General features: G+C 37.6%; 1 protein-coding gene across 5 annotated transcripts in view; it reads right to left on the bottom strand.

The window, feature by feature from the left end:
- Nucleotides 1–17,311, bottom strand: part of SLIT3 (slit guidance ligand 3) — a 508,988-nt gene that overhangs the window by 138,491 nt on the left and 353,186 nt on the right. For all 5 annotated transcript variants that reach the window (XM_035562875.2, XM_035562874.2, XM_035562876.2 and 2 more), the window contains one exon: nt 9,793–9,864. In XM_035562875.2, the coding sequence (XP_035418768.1) occupies nt 9,793–9,864 (72 nt within the window). The remainder of the gene's footprint in view (nt 1–9,792; nt 9,865–17,311) is intronic.

Below are 17,311 nucleotides of genomic sequence, written 5' to 3'. Positions count from 1 at the left end.
GTAAGAGAAAGTCCCACTGAAGGCAACAACAGACAAATGAGGTCATATTTTTGCATGAACTAATAACTAAAATTATTTTATGAAATCATGAGCAGCATTACTATGACCCCTCTGTTACCAGTATTTATGTCTGATAATTACGTGACACCTAATCCATATTTCAGTTGACTCCATTAGAAATAACAGTATTTTCGCAAGAGTTCCAGAATAGTTCCTCCTGTGTATTAGACTTCTGAGATTTTGCTTCGACAGCAAACGTCAATGTCATCTCTTACTACTTGCTTCTAATAGCCATTCATATGTCCAAGCCAAAGCAGTCTTCTACAGCTCAGTTCTCATGCATTACGCATTTCTCTTTTATGCTTGTACATTATCTTTTATATAAAGAACAGGTTAACAAGTCATTAGAAGGCAGGACCATCTACTGAGTTTTGAACAATAGCCCCAGACATACACTAAATGTTGCAAACCCTCCCTTATCTACTCCCCATCCTTGGGTATTGGTCTCACATTGTTTTTAGGTAATGCACATAAACTTAGATTAGTTGCTCCATGGCTTCGTACCTTGTTATAACTTGGCTTGGTACCTAGTTATACAGGAAGGAAACAGAAAGGAAGAAAAAAGAATGTACTTTGATATATTTTACTAGATGTTATTTTCTTCTATTATTATACTTCTAGTTTATATTGCAAGTAGTGCTTTTAATAAAGCATTAAGCAAATTGAAGATAATCTCAGGAATAAGAGAATTTACAACTGAACTACTCTTGGATTCTTATATGCGGACAACCATTGTGTCTGTTTTAAGAAGTGCACACATAGCAGTGCAAAGCTCTACATATGCTGCTTACCCCCTGTGAAGAACGGGCTGGAAGTTTAACAGTCATTGATCCCACTTAATAAGCCCTCAGAGCACAGCTGACCTGGAACTGCAGTCGAACACAGGATTCAAATTCATTCTGTCTTTCAACAAAACATGAATAAACCCAATGCTGGCAATTAGAATTTACAATGTGACAAGGTTTCCTAGCATAAATGTTTGGTGACTAGATTCATGGTGATATAATCAGTGACATTTCTGTATGAGCCAAACACCCAAAATGAGCAAAACTTATCCTATACATAGTCACAAATACAGAGTACAGAGGCACACCCTCTGCTTTAAGCATCAGAGAAAGCAATTTGTAAAAGGAAAGTGCTTCTGCAGACTGTTTAGAAGTGGGAATTCAGGTACTACAAAGCTCTTCCAAGGTGACAACACCTATTCCTTATATCATCTACACAATATATGTGCAGTACCTAAATCTAAAGAGGACAGATGGTGTGCTTAATAGTAATCCAGATGTAGCCATACCGGGTAAATCATAACATAGATTAATGTCCTATTTCTGACCAAAATCAGTGAGAAAGGGAAACAAAAGTGGAAAACTATGAGAAAACAAAATAAATCACACACCCCACCCCTTTTTTTTTTTTTTTTTTTTTTACCTCCTACTTGCTGTGAGTTAGAGGATGACTTTTGGCTGTAAGCATTAAGGTTTATATATCTTCTTTCAAAACACTCAACCATTTTAAAATATCCATTATGGGTATTATTCCAATTCTTTGTTGATTCCTTCTTAAACGTCACAGCCCCCCAGGCTTTTAATTATTAATTAGGTAAATGTGACTGGCCTCACATACAGTTAAATATCAGATTTTTTTTTTTAAACACAAAGGCAAACTACAAAAATGGATATATTGTAGCAAGCAGAAATGCTGATCTTGCCTAAACACTGAACTATGATGTAAAACAGACTATGGGTTTATTTTCATTGGACTTGCACCAAAAGAAGGGACAATATTAAAAGCTGAGTCACCTTTTATCAAGAATTGCATGCTGTTTGTTTTGCACCTATTTATTGTGAAAGTAAACTTCACTAATTTTCCCGTTTTGTTATCAGCTTGATTGGGTTGAGATTTACACATGGCTTCCAGATGTGGTGCACCACTCAAAAGTAGGTTAAAAATTAAAGTAGAAATAAAAGTGCATGCTACCCAGAGGAATGAAAGATTATTAACTGAAGTCTCCATTTGCATCCCACTGGATACGTTAAAAACATGAACAAATCCTCTTGCAAGTCTAAGACCACCCCAGAATACGGGACGATGGTTAAGGACATTGTGCTCTGCACACCACTGAAACAGTGAGCAGTATCACAATTCCATGATCCCCTTTCCTGAGAGAGGGATGTGTGTCCACACTCATTGAAATAATAACGTGTTTCAGCTAAGCCCTTTGAACAAATGTGTACTGAATTGGCACTGTAATTGTATCAGATGCTCATAAGCACCATCTGCATAATTAAGATGGTCTCATAATTGAATTATATGCCCAAGCACAGTTTCAAGTGATTAACATTTAAATAACATTTTGAACTCCAAAACCGAAATGATTGAAGAAATTGCTTTTTAAGAGCAAATGGGGATGTTGATATGGCTTTTACCCTTAGCAGTGTTTGCATTCTCAGCTCAGTGAAGTCAAGTAATCAAACTATCAACAAATAACTACATAACTCAGAGACCGTAATAGCATCCTAGCAACCTTAACACACGCTGGAGACTGCAAGTTGATTTCTGTTGCTATAGGATGGACCAGAAATCATCCTAGGTAGAGTAATGAGCCAAAGGAAAGTAGTACGGGAAAAAAAGCTGTGCAGAACGACTACAAAAATTCTTATCTTTCCTTTTACGATCGTTTTGTTTTAACAATGATGACAACACAATGAAAAAGAATCCCATGAAGTGTATGGCACATCCCACATGCCAGACTCTGCTGGGGAAATGAGAACTCACCAGAAAAAGGCAGATGCAAAATGCATAGGAGAGGAGAAATGAAGTTATTTGCACAAGTAAAAGCAGCATACAAACTGAATACAAGTGCCTTTTATAGAATATCAATAGTCAAAGGCTTCACCTACTTTCAAAGGCACTACATGGCAGCAAGGAAAGGACTCCTGGCAGAAAGCACTCCTTAGTATATAAAATACCTGTTACCAAAAGTCAAAATATTTTTTTCAGCAAGGTTTTTCCAGCATTTTGTTTTGAAATCTGTAGGGTATCAAGCATCATCTTTACATTTAAGACAGTTTATTATGGGAGAACAGCTGAAGTGCCAATATGCAAGTATCTAGTCAAGGGCTGTGTCGTACGATGAGCTACAGAGCCACCTGAGCAGTCACTGACGAGCTGCGCCTAATGATGTAGTTGTGTGTCCCCGCTTACTTATTGGCAAAATAATCTCATTAGGTTCCAGAAATGTTTCAGAATGGCCTGGAGCATAGAGGAGTAATCCGACTGCCTCCCTTTGTAAAGATATGTTTACATCTACTAAAATTTACATTTTCTAATGTGATGACTGACCACCAGAGTCTGTCAGTGCCTCAATTGATAATACTTAGTGTCAACTCATCATCACGCTTGCTTGAACCAGCTTGAAGTGTTCCTCCATAATCAGGAAGCTGGATGATGGTGATGACAAATTTATTCAAAGTAAATGAAAATGGAAAATGAGCTTATAATGAGTCAAAAAGGAAGTGCAGAGCATAGTCTGATAGTCCTATTTTGGAGAGATTTTAAAGGCCTCATTTCATTCCTCATCCAACAGACTGCAACTCTATTTGAAGTTGCAAACAACTTCTTGTTTTGAAGAACAAAATCCATAAAACAATTGTGTCATATTCATGTTACTACCTGGAGTATTATAAGCGCGTGTCATCATAGCATCTACACATCTGCTATTCAAAATTTGATATTGTCCAGTTTACACCTACAGATAACCACATGACAATTCAGATGCACAGGGGAATAAACACATTTTCTCAACTTCCTGAACTATCAGGGAGTTAGTTTCTTGTATAATAATCGCTAGGAGAGTTTCTGTCAGGTGAGTCCAGCTTGGAGCACTGGCGTCAGAAGAGCTAATAAATTACAAGCTGACGTATGAACTAGCGGTTGTTTTGGGAAGCTGCATGCAGACAGATTACAGAAGTGACACAGAAAAAGCAGATGCTGTTGCAGTCTTTCATTAGTGCTTGACTGTAATTGTATTTCTGTGTCTGGCAGATGCTGCTCCCTCACTTTAACAGCAGTTATTGAGTTTAGTAATATTATCACAACAGCAGCCTAAATGCAGAAATCTAAAGGAAAAAAGCTTGAGGCAAAAGGCTTGAAAACAATTCTAAAGCTATTAAACAGGTCTGTGCAGAGAGCATTTTGTCCTGGACTAGAAGGATGAGGGCTGCACAGTAGCTCTGCTGTAGCTAGTGATATTCTGAGTAATCAAGGAAAAAGTCCCCATGCCATTTTGCTAAGAACTTAGAATCACAAAATCCAGAAATGACATAGGTTGCAAAGGACCTCGGGAGGTCATCTGGTCTGAACCCCACTGAAAGCAGGACCAATTTAGAGGTATTTAATTCAACTAGCTTTATCTGAGAAATAATTATTTTGTTGGCCCACAAGGTAATTCACGATGCCAGTAAGCTCAAGAGGTTTCTTGTCCTGGTAGACTGCCCAAAACAGGGTGAGCTGTGAGGTCAGACCAGTTTGCTCAGAGTTTTTTTCAGTCTGGTCTTTAAAATCTTCAGGAACAGAGATGCACAACTTCTGCTCCACTGCTTGACTCATCATTGTGAAAATGTTTTCCCTTATATCCAGTCAGAAGCTCTCATTTTATGCCTGTTCTGTCTTTGCCATGAGAAAAATGAAGAAATCTTATTTACTCACATTACTTATAGCTCAGAATATTGTTATGAGAAGGAGAGACTACTGTGTTACAAAGGACTTGGAAATGGAAAACTGTCATTCCTTTATTCTGGCATTTATATGCTGTTTGCATCACCATTTAATGATACAACAGTTTAATGTATACAATACAAAGTATTAGAACTGATAAGCATTCTTTAGGGTTTTAAAAAAATTTTTTTTTTTTAATACTTCATATGGGTTTGTGCTTCACTGGATTTTCTTTGAGCATCTAACAAGCTCTAAAAGTGCACAATAGATATTTGGTAGATCATAGATCCTATTTTAAGCTCTTAAGTACTGGGATTCTCTTTACAATTACAAACAAGGCAAGTACTTTAGACTTGGCAAATTTACTATGGAGCAATTTTCTAAGCAACCTCACCGGAAAAGCTACGACAGTACCAAATATCATACTATGCATCTGAGGAGAAACAGCATAAAAAGCACAGTAAGAGGTACAATAACTCAAAGAAAGTATGACTTGTTGAGTTTGGGGAAGGTTGATAGTAGCAGTTTCTAAAAGCACATAAACAACTTGCCACCTCGAACAAACTTGTTCTAAATAAAGGTCAGTCTGAGTTGTACCAACCAGATCTAGTTCCAAATTTAACCCAGGTTAGATGATTGGATCTGGAAGATTAATTTTTCACCACTTTTGAATTTATTTTATCTGTCAATATGTCAAAATCTAGGTATCATCAACAAACCTCTGCTTTCAATGTATATGTACGTCAGGAGTGTATCTGCTTGAACCAACATCAATACAGAGTTGACTACGGGATTTCTTCTTGCCCACAAAGCTTGTCCAGCAAACCATGGGGATTTCAGCCATGAGACTTAGGATCAACACACCTGAGCACTTGTATGATTAGTAACTATGCGAAGTAAGCTTCCTGAAGAAGGAGGATTTATTGAAAACTGATACTTGCCAGACATGTGAAAAATGAGATTTCATCCCCTCATATTATTTTGCTATATAATCTCTTTAAACAGTAGAGATTTTATATCTTTTGGTTCCAGGAAACAGAGCACTCTGAAGCATAAAATGTAAAACTAATAAAAAGGCTCCCAGAATGTTTGTTTTAATATGGCTGGAGAAAAAAAGCATATTACTTAGGTATGAAAAATACTGGTTAACAAACTTGGTGCCCATTATCCACAGCTCACTGCCTTGAGCCACTTGACTCTGTTTCACTGCAGGCTGGCTCTGCACGTTTGCTCGTTTGAGAGCAAGCAGAGCAACCGTCAGGTTTATCTGTCACAGCGCTGCTGAAAAAGAAAGAGCTGCACAGTATTATGTTGTGCCCCCTGTGCAGTGACTGGCAGACAGCTTGGCAAATTCAAGGGCTCATGAAAGAGCTTGTCCACATTCCAGGAAAGCTGAAAGACAGGTGAGAAGGACATTCAAATGTATTCCACTTTCTAGACAGACTCAGTTCAGCTTAAGGCCTCCTGGACAGGCATTCAAATTGCCCATACCTAGCACTTACTTGAAAACTTAAACTGAAACCACCTTAAGCTGAAACCCTTTCCACCTTTCTGATATTCAACAAGTTACACAAGCATTGATAATTAAGCAAATGCTATTCCACACTTTGGGCTGATTAATGGCCCAGTGAAATGAAAGTTAAAGTTTACTATAAAAAATAAAAAAATCAGATTCCAGTTGCCCCCCTTTCCCAAATCCAGATTGACCTAAAACTCTCAGAAGACATTTGATCCAGCCTACTGAAAAGAAGCATGTATGAAGGACAGGCTACAGTAGCTTTCTAGCATCCTCTCTCCTGGAAACTTCAAACAGGCTAAGGAAAACGGCATGGTCCAAGAAAAGCTTCTGTTCCACAGAACAGATGTATAGTTGGACTTGTACAGTAACCTTTGCTCTTGAGTTGGTTAAAATTGCATATTTAGGAAAACATTAAGATTTGTGAAATCAGCAATTTAACAGAAATCCAATCATGTGATTATTTACATGGGGACTGTTAACTATCTAAGATAGCTAACAATGAAGATTTCAGAAACAATATTTAAATTAACCCAATACGGTTCAAACTAAAAAATACTACTAAAACCAAAAAATAATATCTAGCTGTGCCTGGTTTCTTTTCTGCTAAATTGACTTACCTCTGTCTTGTGTGACAGAAATATGGAATTCTAATGCTAACCAGGTCATCTAAAACTTGTTCTGAATTCTACTTTTTCCACACACCAAAGACAGATGGGACAGTTTAAGATGCTGACATGCCTGAGTTGAGTATTACTTTACCCAGCTACAGCATTTCTGACATTAGTGGTAGTGCCTGTATGTGTACAGCACTTACACAAAACAATTCTGCCTGAATAAAGGTGGAGTAATCTGGGCCTGTAGTGTCATAGTATATTTAAACAGAAGGATAAGGACATTTCTGAGAAGTCATGATGAGTCTTATCCAAAACAGTAAACAACAATACTATCTGCTCTGCAATTTCGCAGTATTTTTTCCTTCTAAATAAAATCTCAACACTTTTACACAGGACCCACCACCACTCCCCTTTTTCTGAGGGTATGCTGCCTTACCATAAGACCAATATATTTTCAAAAATGTTCCAGCTCAAGCTTAGGAAATTATACTGGCTACCAGGATACTTTAATCATAGCCTTCTTATCAGTATGTCTCCAGACTAATAGGAAGAAATCCAATCTAGTGCCCACTGAACACTAAATTAGATCTAATCATAGGGCACTTTTCCAACTGTTCAACAGCAGGTCTAAAAACAGCAAATGCTGTTTATTTTTTAGGTATCCATTAAAATACTACAAGCAATCCCACAATACTTGCTTCAAAGTCACAAACAGAATAGTGTGCATAATCACCCAATGCTCGCCTTGCCAACAGCTACTTTACATTTAAATTCTTTCGAAAGTCCCTAAAAGCCTCCGGAGTCACAGCACCCTGGGAATCCCATAAACAGGGCAACCTCTCAAGACTTACCTACTTACATCTTCTCAGCTTGAGAATATTTAAATGGTTAAACCTTTTAACTGTTCTCTGGCATATAGATTTTGCCCCCATAACAGAAAGCTGTCAGCTAATTCACACTGGAAAATTACTGCATCTGGGCTCCAGTAAGTAACTCACTGAAAGCCTGCACTACACGCACAAAAGGACTATAGGAAAAAGGCGCTGAAACATGTTTAATGCTTTATTCAAGAGCTCTAGACCCCCATTTTTATAGGGCAACGTGTGAGCCATGTGTTGAGTGATATTTTCTTTTTTTCTGCTGGGAGAAACGGCATCTGTAAAGAGCCCTGGGTTAGACAGAGCAACCGTGTATTGCTTCAAACTAGTAACCGTAATATACTTTCCAGGTAGAAAAAAAAAACAAAAACACAAACAACCGAACAACAACAACAACAACAAAAACACAAGAGTTTGATAAAGCTTGGATTTTAATAGTTTCTTTTGCAGTGATCAAAATAACGGGTAAAGTTTTACCTTTCCTTTTGCCCACAGCATCTTTGTTGTACCAAACACAACATGAGTTTAACAGTGACAAACACGCCAGCTCTATCAACACGCACCAGGTCCCAGCTTCTAAGCACTTTCATGCTTATTATTCTCACTGATGTTAAACTACCTCCCTCTTAAATATGCAGTCTTCTCCTAGTGCACAGACTGATCACGAAGGCACTGAAGTACTAACAAACTTGGGAGGTATGGGAGAGGAAAGGAGCTGCCAGAAAAAATATGTGCAAAAGGCCAAGACAAAATAATTGGCTGTCTGCAGTAGGAGATGAACAGCTTGCTATCATCGCAGCTCAAGGTTTGTCATAGCCAAACCATATGTGCTCTTGCTTGTCCTTCTCTAGAATAAGATGGCCTATGTTTGCAATTAAGATCTTATGGCTAAATTACACACCTGAATAGTCCTCTGCTTAACATATAGAGCAATTTTGAACTATTTTACGAATTAGCTCTTTCTCTTTGCTCATGGATTTATAATCAAAATCTACGCCTATTTTTGTATAGCATATAGCTACTTCAAAGACAATGGCACACATTAAAGATTAATCATGAAATTTTGGACTTTCATTTCTAGTTGTGTCAAGAGCAAAAGGCTTACAATATCATGTTAAAAAGCTACATTTTTTATTTTACATTTTATTTCATTTATTATTTGGGAGTTTTGTGGAGTGGGGTGGGGGGACATGGGATATGAGCCAGAATCACTTAGTTTTATATATCACATTCTCTGAGTACATAACCCAAGATGATATTCAGAATGCTAGGAATAGAAGTTCTTCACATCTGCTCCCTCTGCTGACTGGCTGAAATAGTAACTGATTTCCTTCTCTGAAGGAGTTAAGGGTTCCCAATGTCATTACAGAGATGAGTGAGTGGAATTTGGAATTTCACATTTGGCTTAGGAAATATTTTTATGGTACATTAATAAATACTGAAGAGTATATCTTATCCCTGATCATGACAGTGTATTAAATCACACATGGCATAAAATACTTGAATACACAATAGATTCTGAAATGGCTTCTCCCTCCAACTAAACCACACTTGGCATGAAAAGAATACAATACTGAGCATGGCTGGTAACAATAAGATAGATCTTTCTTATTGCCATTTTGCTTGCCTATGCAGATACTTGCAACACAGTAGCCCTGAAGGATCTAGATATTCAACCACAAATGCTAAATGTGTAAAAACAATCATATGGCAACTCCACCCTCACATCAGTCACTGACCAAATTTCCTTTCTTGGACTTTGCTGAGTCTCTCATTTCCTCCGCACACTTAAATCCTCTGTGTCTATTATCTGTTACATGCACTGCGCTGTTGGCATCTTACCTTTTTTCAGCCCTTGCCTCCCTCTTGCCTGACACAGAAACAACAGACAAGCACATCTCAGTGAGTTTTCAGTGGAAAAGATGATTATATTAATGTCAGAAGCTGAAAAATCAGTAAATCTAGTTAGTATGTAAAATAAAGAAGAGGAAAGGATCATACTTACAGCAGCTGCAGAGACACAAGATCATCAAAAAGTCCCTGGGGAATCTCTGTGATCTTGTTTCCATAGAGCACTCTGAAAGATATGGGAACACAAAATAAATCTTAAATAACAGACCAGTTTAGTGTCCTCCCCTGTCTCTGCATTATCACCTTTATTGATCTTGTGCACCATGCCCAGGATCTGTGGGCATTTCATTTAACTACTGATCTCATTTTCTTTTCAGAGAGCACATGGTATTAAATGAGTCGTCATGATTCAGGCTTCGTCTGGTGTTGGAAAGCATTTCTAATGTCGAAACTGGACATCATCCAAAAATTGTATCTAAAATATTTTTCATTCTGTCAAGGCTTTTTTTTTTCACCCTTTTTAGAAGTATTTTAACCATTGAAAGGCACATTGCCTGATGCAAAAACAGCTCAGTGATAGTGAATTTAAAAGCCAAGAAGCACAAGCTAGTTGTAGATAAAATTTCATATAACTGTCCCTCTTAAGATACAACAATTGGCATGAAATGTGACAGAGGCATCACTGGATAAAATATTATGGCTTCACCAGCTGCTACTACAACTTCAGCTAGCTAATATACATAAAAAATAAAAATAGCCTGAACTGGGAATAATGATAGATTTTGAAAACTCAAAAATAATTTAGGTATAGCTTACTTATAAAAAAATTAATAAAGAACTAATAACACAAGAAGGAGTCACTGTATAAGCTTCCATTTATTCAACCATAAATATATACTGATACCTACAATTCAGTTTTAAAATTCAAAATATTTCCTTTTTTTAAATGGAAAATAGCAGATATACTATCATCAGAAACTGAACTCAAAGTAAAACAGACAAAACTGGCAGTACAATAAAATCTGCTACCTAGGGATCAAAAAAAATAATGTATGACCGGAACACTTGAATTTCAATCATGGTTAAAGCATTTACTCGTGTGATTTCTGTAAGCTGTTAAAATTTGTCAAAACCGGAATTTGAGTTAGGAGCCGGTAAGAGAGAAGATGACTAGGCTCCCTCTGAAAATTTTACCCCTTACCTAAACATTTTAATAGACTTCAAACTGGGGAAAACAATATTTATGTAATTTCTGAACTCTGCATTGGACATGGTAAATGGTTATAAACCAGCCTAGTTATAAACCAAAGCTGTGCTGCTCGTGTGCTAAAGTGGTTCATTCCCTGACTTTTTAATGTGGAATAACATGCAATGAATCAAACAGCCATGTGTCTTGGATGCTGGCTGAAATCCTGTTTCACCCTGTCTTTCAACATTTAAATTATTATGGTGAGTTGAACACACTGAAAAACAAACACTTAGCATGACGGGCCATTTACAATACTCTCTGGCCTTCCCAGAATACAGCCACTTCAGTTTGCTCTTCATCAGTCATCGGAAGTATATCACCTCTGTGGGAGAGTTCCCAGATCAGCTCATTTCTGAGCCTAAATACAATGAATCTAAATAAAACAACACAACTTAGATATGAAATTCTAAATTTGAAACTTCATTTTTCATGGCTTTTGTAGTTTAGAAGGATCTGAACTTCTACCCAAGAAACTAACAGTCATAGCATTGTATTTTCTCTAAACAAACATAATTTCTGTCTGTTGCAGAATCAGGAAGCTGCTTTTAATGTACTGTTACAGTTAGTGGGTTTTGTGAGTAATGAATGCCAGTACCATTAAATTATTTTTTCCTAATTTCATTCGCAAATAAAGTATGCTTAGAAAGTTAAAACATGAAGTTAGTGCTTACAGAATCTAGCATACTTCTATTTCAGTTTCCATTTTTTACAAACAGTATTTGTTTAGCAAGTGCATCACCTATACAAAAAGTTTAGATGATAAGCTTCCTGAGGATAGGTGAACATTTTAGTTCTGTGAAGTAGCAGGATAATCACAGCTGATCAGTAATGCACAATACTACAGAATATAAGGAAGATTTCTGAACCTAACCTTTACAAATGCCTGTGGAAAGAAGGAAAAAATCCCCATTCCACACTAAGAGTTATTATGGCTGTAGAGGTAGTAAACACTGATGTAAAATAAAACCTTAGAGAAATCTCAATATTTGCACCTAGTTGTTAGTTACGGTACTACTAAATGGAAATACCAAACTCTGACTCTGGTTGGTGCAATTTTTCATTTACTTATTTAAAAGTAGGGAGGTCACATAGTGCTGAGTTCCACTGAATTTGAAACCTTGGATGTGTTTATACAACCTGTTTATTATTTTGAACTAAATAAAACTCATTAAAATATCTTCTAAAATGAAACAAAGCTTCAAATTTTAGAAGCTATGAAAAGAAAATAAGCAGTTTCAAACCTAATTGGGCTTCTGTGCTTGTGGCACATTAGCATTCAAACAAATTAACAGCTAAACAAAAGTCAGTATGAGAGCTCAGGCACTTGTCTCTAATTCAAATTCATGTTCAGCACTACACAAAGCCAAATTAGCTAGTGCCACTGTCTGCCTGCCATGCCAGAGCTGAAGTCAAACGGTCCTACAGAAAGAAGCAAAGAGGAGGGGAGGGGAGATGCATAATAGCTTGCATCTCAGTTCTTGAGTTACTTATTTCCATTTACTCTAATAGAAAGCATAGAAACTTTTACTCTACTCGGAGCTCTCGTTATTTCTATTTAAGACAGGAAAACATACTCATACCCACAGATGTGAACAACGGGCAGGTCCTTGATTCAAGATGCTTTTGTTTTGAATGTACCAACTGCAGCACGCCAAAATTGTACTATGCAGTGAGTCAGCCTACCAAAAAGATCGGCCAGGTTAGGTACACCCCATTAGCGCAGCCACTGTCCTCCGTGTCCTGTCCTTCTGCCTATCTCAGAGGGAAACACTGCAATGTTTCTGGAACAGCGGCTTTGGGAGGGGACACGAGAGGGAAAGGAGGGGGACTGCAAAAAAAAAAAAAAAAACACAAACCAAACCAACCAAACCAAACCAAACCAGACAAAATACTAACTTGATAAGGGCATATAGCAGGAAACTAATCCAGTCAGTTAAGAACTTCTATTTAAATCTCCAGTGCTCTTACCAACAGAGATAAATTTTAGAAGATTTGTTTAGGTTATTATGAGTTCTGAAAATGCATGTACACTTGCATTCTTCGTGTATTTTGGTTATATTTAGCAGGATATGCAGGTTTATCAGCTATTGTGCAAGCTTGGCATAGAAACATAACTCTCCTATCCTCGAGCATCTTAAATTTAGACCCCAAATATTTTTATTAAAGCTGCATGAATAAAGTTAATATGTAACAGAAATCAGTTTAGTAACTGCTGTCAACAGACAATCAGTGAATCAGAATGACATTTATCAGAATGTTAAAAAACGACTAAAATGTTCATTCTGTGCTCCTGATTGTTCATTGCCTTCTCAACTTTGGTGGGAGACCAAATTAGCCACAGCTCTGACAAATGTCATTTACTATCAGGTGGAGAAGACAAAGCTCTAAACATGATGTGCTCTTTGGGGGAAAAAGTCAGCTATTCCTTAATTCTATATTCACAATGCTAAACTTGAAAGTAGTAAATAAAGGCTAAGCCAAAATTAATTGAGAGACCATTAGATCTCCTTTTTCTTATCATTCCTTTCTATCTTTTCGCACTCCACATGGAAGCCTCCTTTACAATGGTGGAAACCAGTCTGAAGGGGGAAAACAGTCACAAAAATGTGTAAACACATCAGACTTGCCAGTGCATAAATGTTATTGTTGTCTTTTCCACAAGGCAGGTACATCTAATACTTAATGACCAGCGTGAGGGATCCCTCACTGCACATTTAACTCAAGCAAACTTCGCTCAGGTTTTTTGCAGGTGGCTTTTCTAACATCAGCAGGTTGCCGTTACGGCATAGGTGTAGCTGAGCCACGAGGGGGTCGTATTCTCAGTAGCATGCAGAGCCATCAGCTTGTCACTTCACAGCTAAATGCTTTCAGCATGGCCCCAAACCACAAACTGCTGTTCATCAAAAGCACCTGGTAGATTGGCTCACAATTTACAGCAGTTTTCAGGCTGCCATCAACCTTCCAAACCCTGGGAAGGCCAAAGCACATGGAGCACAGCCCCCTGGCTGGACTGCAAGCATCAGAGTGGGTGCCTGGAAGAAGCACCCTAGTTAGCTGAAGAGGCAGTGTTTGCTGAAAATCCAGTTATATTCAGCTTTTTACAAAAAGTGCTCTAAAAATGGGACATTTTTTTTCCGGTTCGACTAGTTGCTTTCAATTAAGAGAACTGGGACAAGGAATGACTTGTAAACCTTTCTTTTACCCCTCATTAAATTAAAATGTGCAGTCCTGTGTGTAAGATAAGTTATGATGCTTGAGCTCCTATCTGGAATCTGTAGTGCCCAAACACGCACAGCTTCCCCACGGATTACATTAAGACTTTTCCTCCCCCAGCTGCCTACTTGGACGGAGCCTGTGGGAGTTTATCATCACTGAGAGCTCCTCTGCAACAATTTCAGCTGCAATTGGCCAAAAGGCTCAAATTTTATGCCAGGAAAGAGGAGGGGAGATTAGGATTTGGTAGGAAATTGTGCTGGCAGATACATGTTTACTCAGAAAGCTGAAGTACACCTACCGCATTTTCAAAAAACTCACCCATCCCCTCTATAGAGTTACTATGGATTTGCAGTAAGAAAGGATATAAACATATTAAAACCATAGCAAGCCGTTATGATTATTCACCCCAATTCTGGCATTGTACTTTTATATCCCAATATAAAATGTATCTATTCCAAGACACCATTAACTATGAAATTTCCAATTAAAAATTAATTGTTACAATTAAATTTCAAGTTTTGCAGATTAATCCAACTGATGTTCTAAGTAGTTAAATATGAAGATTAAACAGTAGAAACTGTCACTGCATTGCTTCATCTAAAAGCTTGGACAACATCAGACAAAGGAGGCATTGCTTCATACCTAGCAACAAGTACGTTATCTCCGGTGAGAAAGTATCTGAGAGCCCTTCAGCCTCAGGGTCTTGAAACGTAAAAGTCTCAGTGATTCTTCACAGTCTCTACACATTCTGACCTCTTGGACAATTTAGAACTTAAGGAATTTGCAGGCTTTACAAACACACAGCCTTTCATATGCACTGAAGCTTAGCATACCTTCTTCTAAGTCTGAAACAGTTATTGCTGTGCTGTCCTTATTTTACAGTTGCTTGGCATATCATACTTGCAAGGGTAGTTGTGACTTAGCTGCTTGGTTAAGTCCGACTCCAGAATACAGAGCTCTTTCCCTGGAAGTTAACTCAGAGCTGTTTTGGGGTATGAAAGCCCAAGAGAGAATCCCTTACTCTAAACCATATGGTTTCCAGCTAACTGTTCCTTTATTTTGGCTTGGCTCAAACATTCTTACTGAAGTGTCAAATTTTGACTTTATGCAATGTCTTTTTCAGTCCTCAAAATGCTTTTAACTTTCCTTCAGACTGTGAAAACAATCCTTGCTAGGAAGAATTATATTTCCCAAGCTGCATCCAATGGCACAGGCTCAATAAGAATTCAAGTTTTCAAAAGAGGAGGAATTGATAGGGGTAAAAAACAGCAATAAATTTCTAATATCTGAAAGAAACTTAGACGTGATTTTTTTCCTGCACTATTTCATATTTCTTCATAACAAGTTGGCCAAATAAATCACAGTAAAACTATCCAAAGCAATTTGTTACCTTAAAATAAGTTTGGCAGTTATCGCAATAGACAGTATTTTATTGCAGATTTCAAATCACCATGAATGACACCACATACATCACCCAGGAGATGATGGTCTAAACGGGGCTGCTGTGTCAAAATCTAAGCGGTCTCTTGTCTTTGTGCCCAGGCTGATCTCAGCTTTTAAATCGTTCACAAGCTTAATTCAGTACATGAACTAAAGCAAAGGAATTCTCCCTCTGCGGTGATCTGAAATTTATTCATTCACAGTTTAACACACTGAAGGCTTAGACTATTTTGCCATATCACATAAAATGTCCCCAGATAGTCTGGATATGGCCTTCCAAATGTATACTTGTGGGAAGTTTACTGACCCCGAGAATAACGCTTATCTTTGATACCATTAACAATAACCAAATGCAGATACTGTCCTCTTGCTGATATTGCAGGCTGATTTGGAGTTGATTAAATGAAAAATTAGTTTACTTCATGCAGCAGTCTTGAAACATGAAACTATCTATAACTCAGCTCCACGTCCTGCACTGAGTTATTAACCACCTCCACTCCAGCAAAGTGGAATTCTTACCATGTAACCTGCAAATCAAATGCAATACAAATAGAACATTTCTCAAACTTTTCCTTAAAATTAAGATAATGCAGTCTTTTGCAATTGATCGATTCTGCCATGCTCCTCAATGCAAGGATACTATTTGCTCTCATGTTTGTATGGAAAGGAGTATTAGACAGCAACACACAAGTCTTACAACACAAAAGCTGTGGCTATATTAGCATGGCTCACTTGCAGCTGTGCTGCTTACTGTTTTTAAGATTTGAATTTTTCCAATTATTTGTTTCTCATCTTGGATATTTCATATGGTTCAAAATACTGCAGTATCACTACAGCTTACAACCTTCAATGTATACCTCCTTGTATCTTCTCTTTGAGATGGAGAAATATTTTCACTTTTTCAAGAGGGGAGACTTTGGTATAGAAAAAAACAAAGGATATTTTTCTAACAGCTGCCATAGGAGCCACGCAACAGAATTTTTTTCTCCTGAATCACACAGTAGCATCTTTAAGATGGAAGACACTCTTTTCTATGTCTGGATCTCAATAGCCTTACAGCAAGCACCACAGCTCTGTTCTCTCAAAACTAGACCCCATCAGAGTCTGGATCTTCCTGTGCCTTCGGTTTTGTCCAGAAACAGGTTTGAAGTTTAGTTCATACCAAAAATATGCTAAGGATCCAAGCCCTAGTGCCTAAATATTGAAAGAGAACTTCAGACATGGTAACAGAATTAAATCTGCAGAAGAGATGCATGGCTGACCAGTGACTCACAGAGCACAGCCAGCATGGGACACAATGGCGGGGGGGAGAAGGAAAAGCCAGAAAACTCTAGGAAGAATTAAAACATTGTTAAAGAAGAAGAAGAAAAAAAAATACATCCCCAAATGTTTCTAAGAAGAAAAATGGAGTAGAAATTTATAATTCCAGAGAACTGTTGTACATATAAGGGAACAAAACCTCACTGAAAAGCGGACACAGAGAGGTCCTGGTTCCTTACAAGAACAAGCTTGACTTTCTTTTGTTAAGTGCAGAGAAAACCCAAGGTAGAAATGGCTTTTAAAAATGTTAACATTTTGTGACCTGTTTGACTCCCATAGGTGGACTTCCTGATGGAGAAAATACGTGGATTTAAAATAAGAACTTACAACCTTCTAGGACTTACTAGAATATGGATCATTTAGCATTTTTAGAAGATTTAAGATATATATATATGTTTTAGAGGAAACCACTTCTGTAATAATATATTACAATTATTGAAACTATAAT

The sequence above is a fragment of the Cygnus atratus genome, chromosome 14, assembly GCF_013377495.2.
Source record: "Cygnus atratus isolate AKBS03 ecotype Queensland, Australia chromosome 14, CAtr_DNAZoo_HiC_assembly, whole genome shotgun sequence".
Lineage (NCBI taxonomy): Eukaryota > Metazoa > Chordata > Aves > Anseriformes > Anatidae > Cygnus > Cygnus atratus.
The sequence above is the reverse complement of the archived record's forward strand: the minus strand, read 5'-3'. Positions and strand labels throughout refer to the sequence as shown.